The sequence below is a fragment of the Cyprinus carpio genome, chromosome A16 (genome assembly GCF_018340385.1).
Source record: "Cyprinus carpio isolate SPL01 chromosome A16, ASM1834038v1, whole genome shotgun sequence".
In the NCBI taxonomy this organism is placed as follows: domain Eukaryota; kingdom Metazoa; phylum Chordata; class Actinopteri; order Cypriniformes; family Cyprinidae; genus Cyprinus; species Cyprinus carpio.
The window spans coordinates 899,799-906,771 of NC_056587.1; the positions used below are offsets into that span (position 1 = coordinate 899,799).

General features: G+C 39.5%; 3 protein-coding genes across 4 annotated transcripts; 1 reads left to right on the plus strand and 2 right to left on the minus strand.

The window, feature by feature from the left end:
- Positions 1-846: 846 nt before the first annotated feature.
- On the minus strand, positions 847-1,666 carry ndufa3 (NADH:ubiquinone oxidoreductase subunit A3). Its single transcript, XM_019101898.2, has 3 exons — positions 1,569-1,666; positions 1,112-1,183; positions 847-1,016 (listed from the first exon to the last, which is right to left on the minus strand). The coding sequence occupies exons 1-3, from the start codon at positions 1,576-1,578 to the stop codon at positions 862-864; spliced, it is 237 nt and encodes a 78-aa protein (XP_018957443.2). The 5' UTR covers positions 1,579-1,666; the 3' UTR covers positions 847-861.
- A 125-nt stretch (positions 1,667-1,791) lies between these two features.
- tfpt (TCF3 (E2A) fusion partner) lies at positions 1,792-4,584 on the plus strand. 2 transcript variants are annotated; one of them, XM_019101895.2, is made up of 6 exons: positions 1,792-1,883; positions 2,093-2,317; positions 2,492-2,562; positions 2,793-2,862; positions 2,966-3,103; positions 3,693-4,584. In XM_019101895.2, exons 2-6 carry the CDS (start codon positions 2,096-2,098, stop codon positions 3,747-3,749), a joined length of 558 nt encoding a protein of 185 aa, XP_018957440.1. In that variant the 5' UTR covers positions 1,792-1,883; positions 2,093-2,095; the 3' UTR covers positions 3,750-4,584. The 2 variants fall into 2 exon arrangements, with proteins under 2 accessions (XP_018957440.1, XP_018957441.1); XM_019101896.2 differs by having other exon boundaries at positions 1,803-1,946.
- mrpl51 (mitochondrial ribosomal protein L51) lies at positions 3,511-4,918 on the minus strand. Its single transcript, XM_019101897.2, has 4 exons — positions 4,758-4,918; positions 4,526-4,611; positions 4,332-4,439; positions 3,511-4,144 (listed from the first exon to the last, which is right to left on the minus strand). The coding sequence occupies exons 2-4, from the start codon at positions 4,608-4,610 to the stop codon at positions 3,948-3,950; spliced, it is 390 nt and encodes a 129-aa protein (XP_018957442.1). The 5' UTR covers position 4,611; positions 4,758-4,918; the 3' UTR covers positions 3,511-3,947.
- Between the last annotated feature and the right edge of the window lie 2,055 nt (positions 4,919-6,973).

A 6,973-nucleotide genomic window follows, 5' to 3' on the forward strand; every position in this document is an offset into this window, starting at 1 on the left:
TATATGGGTCAAAGACGTTAAGATGTCCGCATCAAAAGAAATGTACAAAAGTGATTTTGTGTCCATAGAAAGCACATTAAATGTAAGTAAAATGTCTACTTTTAAGGTTTCAAATAGGTTTTTGGAGAAAATGTCAAAATTTGGTTGAAATAATGTTACATTGTCATTCAGTGTAACACAATTTATGCAAAAATTCAAACAACATGCTTATTCTGACGTGTACATATTAAAATATCTAAAAGAATAATGGAGCATACTAAATTTTATTGTGTTTTAAATTAGTGAAAAATTCTTACTGACAAATGGGCAAAACCTAGGATAGTGGCAAATGTTAAAAATGTAAAATTACAACTCATTAGTATTTGTGGTGAAAGTAATTAGTCTTTTAATGTGTCATAAATTGATTTTTGTTGTAAATATGCCTGACGAGATTGTTACACTGAATGACATTTTACTGGGTGTCTTCTGTTAATCAGGGGAAATGTATGATGTTTATTTTTTGCTCAGAAAAACTAAACAAAATTGCAATTAAATAAAACAGAAAACTTTTTGCATTTTTTGGGGGGAAAAACTACAACAGTTTAAAGCAGTATTACACTTTTTTTATGCTTAAACACTTTTTTGTCTTTGACCCATATATATATTTGTATTTATATATATATACATATATATATATATATATATATATATATATATATATACACTACTAAAAATGACAAAAACAAAATGACTAAAACTCAAAACAAAATTTGAAAAAATTCTAAATATTAATAAAAACTGTAATAGAATCTCAAATATGATGATAATGATATAATAATAATAAAATACACACAAACTAAGCTAAATATGTATTTTATGTATTTAAAGTTGCTGTAATCGAAGGAAACCCCTAATAACCCTGATGTCAAGCATGCACAGGCTGCGTGAGGGTGATATACCTGGATAATTGTAAGGGACAGCTTGGTTCATCATTCCGGTGTACTTAGTTAAAGGGCTCAGAGCCGGCAGAGCGCAAGCTGAAAACACAACACACACACAGATCTTAGATTCATACAGCAGGAAGATGAAGATGCATACTGTGAAGAATAATGTGCATTAATGTCCCCCTCACCCAGCAGCCCGATGCCACAGGAGACTGTGATCACAGGCTCTTTATTCCAAGCGTTCTTCACAAACCTGCCAACTAGAGAAACACGTAAACTGTCACGCGACCATCCGGTAAAAACACCACGAGACACCGTAATATACCACAGCAGAGCTCAAGTACTGCCACGTGCCGAATAAAACATGCTGACTTAGTACACTCTGTCATATAAGTCCTCATATCGATATAAATCATGTTTTCATGAGTGTTTGGAGCAGAGCTAAGCGACGACAGCTAGTATGAGACCAAGGTCATTCTCATATTTCCACATTATATATATATATTCATTGTTTTTAGTACACGGATATAGTATGATAGCCCGTCATGAGCTCTCTGTTTAATCTGTTATTGCAAATACAATCGAGCCGAACTAAAACAGAACATAATATCTTTCAAGCCGCTAACACGCTCAACAAATACTTACTGGCTGCCATGTTTGCTTCTGTAGTCCAGTGTCTCAGGCATCATGGGAATTGTAGTTCAATGATGTTGGTGACGCTTTCGCTCTGGATTGGCTGAAATGGTTGGTTTAGATATTTAAATGGCGTATTTTTGTTTCGTGTTGTTGTTTTTTGGTTTTTGTTTTTTTGTTTTATTTTGTTGAATGATAGCGGTGAATAGTTGCTTTTATTATCGGTTAATCGTTTAATTTAGTGATGAGGAGTAGAAAAACATTCCTGTAGGATTTATAATAACTGAGTGAATCATGTGTGGCGCTTCACAGTATTACTAACTAGAGGTGAGCGCAGATCATTAAAACTGTTACAAACGCATGCAAATCATATCAGCGTGATATTGATATGTGAGTTGAAAGAAAGCATGCTTAGTGTAGTTATCAGTAAGATTATTAACATCTATATCTGTAGTCTGATATGCTGTTATATTAACTTTGCGGAGTGAGATGTCATGTAGTCACGTGCTGCTGCTGAGAGTCTGTCTGTGCTTCAGGTGATGGAGGACTTCTCAGGTCTGGCTCTGCCTCCTCTGTTCGGGGGTCACATTCTGGAAGCGGAGCTGGAGACGGCCGGCGTGGAGCTGGGCCCCAGCGGCACTGAGCTCCTGGGTAACGACGGGGCCCCGGCGGGCCCCACACAGGACGAGGAAGATGAGAGGAGGGAGCTGGACAAAAACAAGTATCAGGCCCTCAGCAAGAGGTGCAGAGAGATCGAGCAGGTGAACAGATTTACAGAGGAACGCTTCGACCCAGAAACAACCTCACTGTCACTCGCTCTACAGCTCTAGACTGTCTTTCGTCCGGCTCTCCAGCTAAAATATGCACTGTTTTAGCACAACAGGAAGATGATGGATGTTTGTGAACGTTTCTTGACCGTATCCTCACATTCTCAGGTGAATGAGAAGATTTTGGGACGCCTCCAGCAGGTGCAGAGACTGACACGCCGACTGAGAAAAGAAAGAAGGTGCGTGCACGCAGAACATGGATGAGTTTGTTTCTTCATCAGGTTTGTAGAAATGTAGCACTGCATCAGTGTCTCAGCAATGGATGCTCTGCAGTGAATGGGTGCCGTCAGAATGAGACTCCAAACAGATGATAAAAACATCACAATAATCCACAAGTAATCCACAGCACTCCAGTCCATCAGTAATAATGTGTTCAATGGCTGAGTGTGTGTGTGTGTGTGTGTGTCAGGTTTCTGATGAAGACTCTGGACTCGTATGGAGATGATTACAGGACGGCGCAGCTCACCATCACACTGGAGGTGAGAAACCTGATCTGAGTTTTCAGTTTGCTTGTAATCAGACTGTTCTGACACTGGAGTCTGTATCGGTGTCTGATGACTGAAGCTTCACGTGTTCATGCAGGATGAAGGGAAGGCAGGTTTAGATCCAGCTGCTGCTGCTGATGAAGACAGCTCTTCTCCAGCGTTTCCTCATCAGTCAGCGGCTGGACCAAAGAAGAAGAGACCGCGGCTCCCGAAGGACAGAGAGAGAGACGCACAGGTATAACTGACCCGGAGACGCTGGTTTAAACACATGCAGCAGTGACCGCTCCCACACTGCTGGGCAGATGTTTGGGGTCAATAAGAAGTCTCTGCTGCTCACAGAAGCTGCATTTATTTGATCTAAAACAGTAAAATTTGTGAAAAAATATTACAATTTAAAACAGCCGTTTTCTATGTGAATCTCTGTTAAACTGTAATTTATTTCTGTAATGTGCAGCTGTATTTTCAGCATCATTACTCCAGTCTTCAGTGTCACATGATCTTCAGAAATCATTCTAATATGATGATCTGCTGCTCAAGAAACATTTCTGATTATTATCAATGTTGAAAACAGTTGTGCTGCACAATATTTTTGTGGAAACTGTGATGCATTTTATTTTTCAGGATTCACAGATGAATAGAAAGTTCAAAAGAACAGCATTTATTTGAAATAGATTTTTTTTTTTTTTTTTGCATTATAAATGTCTTTACTGTCACTTTTGATCGTTTTAATGTCTGAGCATCTAATGTCTTTAATGTATGAGTGTCAGTAACAGTGGTCTTCGCGGATGGTTGGTAATGGTGTGTGTGTTGCTGGTTCCCGTCAGATGGAGTCGGAGGCTCAGTTCCCAGGATGCACCAGCCCTGCTCCCCCGTCTCACTGATCCCACACCCCAAGCATGCATCACATCACCGCTTCTGTTGAGAAATCATGACTACCCTTTTTTGTTTTTTGTAATAAATCTTTTTAATGTATCTCCAGCGTTTGGGCCCGATCTTTCGTAAGGATGAAGACATTAAGATACTTTTACAGATAAATGAACACCAAGTGAATCCACGTCCGTACAGATGCCGGCTGACGTCTATCGGTGTTTGCCGTATCTGTTGAAGCGGCGGTACAGGAAGCTGATCCTCTTGTCCAGGATGTGCTTGTCCTCGCCCATCATCCGGTCCCCCACCATGCGCTTCTTCCGGATGAGCCGCTGGAGCTCGTTTCCTCTGAAGCCCCGGAGCCACAGCGGCCCTCGGATCAGCTCTTTGGGATGAGCTTTAAAACCCCCTGCAGTCACACACAGTCAAACCCTGACACACACCAGTAATGCTGAGCAGTGTACAGTGAAATACAGAAACTGAGAAGAAGAAACAAACATTCTCTATAGAAACGCACAGATGAAGGGGGTTAATAAAAGCACTTTATTAACGGGGAACTGGATGATGTTGGTGTGTGTGAGTTTATATGTGCTCACCCAGGATCCCGATGTTGTCATAGACTCCGAGCATGCTCCTCTTCTCCGTCCACCGATCCACATCCTTCAGTTTGGGAATCGCGTGCATCCGTATTCTGGCGCACGCTCCTGTGGGACACATACAGCAGAACACACTTTACTCTGAGCACTGCACACATGATCATCTTCAGAGCAGAGCGTGGTCTGTGCGTCACCTGTGCTGAAGAGTCTCGCGCACAGCAGAGCCGATGACTGACAGGCGGTCACCGCGCGCTCAAACACCGCTCCAAACACACGCATGCTGCAGTAACCACCAGAGAACAGCGAGCAGACGTTACAGCTAGCGTTACATCAGTTATAACGTGTTCGTGAATCACTTTAATCGTGACCTTCAGTCGCGAGCACAGGACATCAGATCCAGCCGCGCTATAAAAACACACACTTTACCTTCCGCAGATCCGCGATGAAAACGAGAAAGTGCTTTTAAAGGACAGCTGGATGTTATATTCTTTAAAATCCTCTAGATACAGCTAGCCACACCGGTGTGATATCATGTGTGCGCACTACTGCTGCAGCCATTGGACGTTTTTCAGAATAAAAGTCCAATATGTCCTCAAGAATGCGTTTTATTTTTCAAACTAAAAGTCTTCCTGTTTCGCAGATAGCGGTGAGTTCGGATGTGTTTAAAAATGTTAAAACTATTTGTGTTAAAATTAACACTAGTTAGAATCTTGCCGAAGCCATTTTACTCTTTAATGCTAATTGTATTTTGTTTTCTCATAAAAGTCTTTTTTTTTTCATTAACGGTCAACAATATCTATAATAAATGTATTACTAAAATCTAAATACTTTTATCTAAAAAAATATATATTGTAGATTGAGTTCAACTTTAATTGTCTTTAAATTAAGAAGATCTTTATGGCTGTAAAAGCTCTGTAAACTATGCTATTTATTAAAATGATAATATGTAAATTAAAAAATGAAATTTATTTAAAAAAACAAGATCATGCAACCAGCTTCGTGTTATCTTCTTCTGTGGCAGATATTTAGAACATGTTATTTTAAGTGACGTCTTGATTTCGACAGTGTTTTATCTACAATAACTGTTTTGGTATAGAATACATTCATTGACCGCCAACAGTGGTGGGTATATAGTATAGGTCTGCAGTATTTTTAATGATTTCTATTCAAATGTATATTCTTATCTTGATGTCTTGATGCTTGGCCAGACAAGGTCATTGACATTATGAGTTACAATTGTGCAATTATCCACTAATTAGTCACCCCGTAGAGCCAATTATTAGATCATATAATACTGTTTATTAACTGTGTGAGTGTGTTCTGGTTTATGAGGACACAAATGTGTATAATGAGATGATTTCTACAATGTAAACATGGTTTATGAGGACACTTTCTGTGTCAAATGGCTTAAAAACATACTAAACAGTGTGCAGGAACTAACAACTAACAATGTGTGCAATAGTTCACAGTGTGTCCAGACAATAATGAGCAGATTTTTATTGACTTTGTCTTAATTTTGATTAAAGAAAAATAAAAACTGTGATATCTCTCAAAAGAATCCTGAAAAATACCAATATACGAAATGTTACCAAATGTTTTTTTAGGAATAAAACCACAATTTAGCTGTTATTCAACATGCATAAATGAATGCATCTCTTTTGTAAAAGGCTTTGAAGTGTTTGCTAAACACATAAATGTAATGTAGATGTTTAAAAATAAATACATAAATCACTTATTCAAACCCTGTTCAAAGCATTCTGGGTGTTTAGAGTATTAAATATTGTTCCAGTGCACAAAGCTCAGATTGTGATGACTGTCATGTGATCAGCTGGAAGAGTGTAATCCATGCGTGTTTGAGTTTCACAGCACTACAGTTAGTACAGTCAAGACTCGCTGAACCGAACACAGAAGCTCTGCGTTTATTCTGCTGCTCGCCTCTGAAGGACACTCTTCAGACTTCTGCTGTTCACACAGTTTTGTTGATTCGTTGGTGCTTTATGATTCCTGGAGGAAATGAGACCTCATAATGACACTCAGATCTCTTTTCCCGGATGAGCTGCAATGAAACCCAAGAGTCTCCACACAATGAGGGTTAGAGAAAGTGTAGATGTGTTTCCGCTGGTGTTCTCGAGGTTCTTCTACAATCCAGCAGTGCTCCGGCTCGAACCCTCACCCCTCCGCTTGCTCCTGCTCCTCCTGATAGGTGGACACAGAGATGGAGCTGTACGGATCCAGAGCCATCTGAGCACAGAGAACCACTGTAACCAACAGAAACACGCACAGCACGACCAAGAAGAAGAGAGCGAAGCCCAAATCCACGTCAACGTCCAGTCGAGACGTGGTATAAAGAGTATAAAGAGATTTTAATTAGTTAACGTGCATGCTTTCATTTATGCATGTTGAATAACAGCTAAATTGTGGTTTTATTCCTAAAAAAAACATTTGGTAACATTTCGTATATTGGGATTTTTCAGGATTCTTTTGAGAGATATTACAATTTTTATTTTTCTTTAAACAAAATTAAAACACAGTCAATAAAAATATGCTCAGTAGTTGTCTGGACACACTGTAAACTATTGCACACACTGTCCATGATTACTGAAGAACGGAGGAATCAACTCTGTTAGTGAGTCAAGGCTTCA

Bases quoted from the DNA above. Each gene is read 5' to 3' on its own strand.
- ndufa3 (XM_019101898.2), bottom strand. The intron at 1,017-1,111 runs GTGAGGGGGACA...TTGTGTTTTCAG, and splicing joins CTGTGGCATCGGGCTGCTGG to CTTGCGCTCTGCCGGCTCTG.
- tfpt (XM_019101895.2), top strand. From the start codon at position 2,096: ATGGAGGACTTCTCAGGTCTGGCTCTGCCTCCTCTGTTCGGGGGTCAC. The intron at 2,318-2,491 runs GTGAACAGATTT...TCACATTCTCAG, and splicing joins GGTGCAGAGAGATCGAGCAG to GTGAATGAGAAGATTTTGGG. The intron at 2,863-2,965 runs GTGAGAAACCTG...GTGTTCATGCAG, and splicing joins AGCTCACCATCACACTGGAG to GATGAAGGGAAGGCAGGTTT.
- mrpl51 (XM_019101897.2), bottom strand. From the start codon at position 4,610: ATGCGTGTGTTTGGAGCGGTGTTTGAGCGCGCGGTGACCGCCTGTCAG. The intron at 4,440-4,525 runs GTGACGCACAGA...TGTGTCCCACAG, and splicing joins CGCGAGACTCTTCAGCACAG to GAGCGTGCGCCAGAATACGG. The intron at 4,145-4,331 runs GTGAGCACATAT...GTGTGACTGCAG, and splicing joins TGACAACATCGGGATCCTGG to GGGGTTTTAAAGCTCATCCC.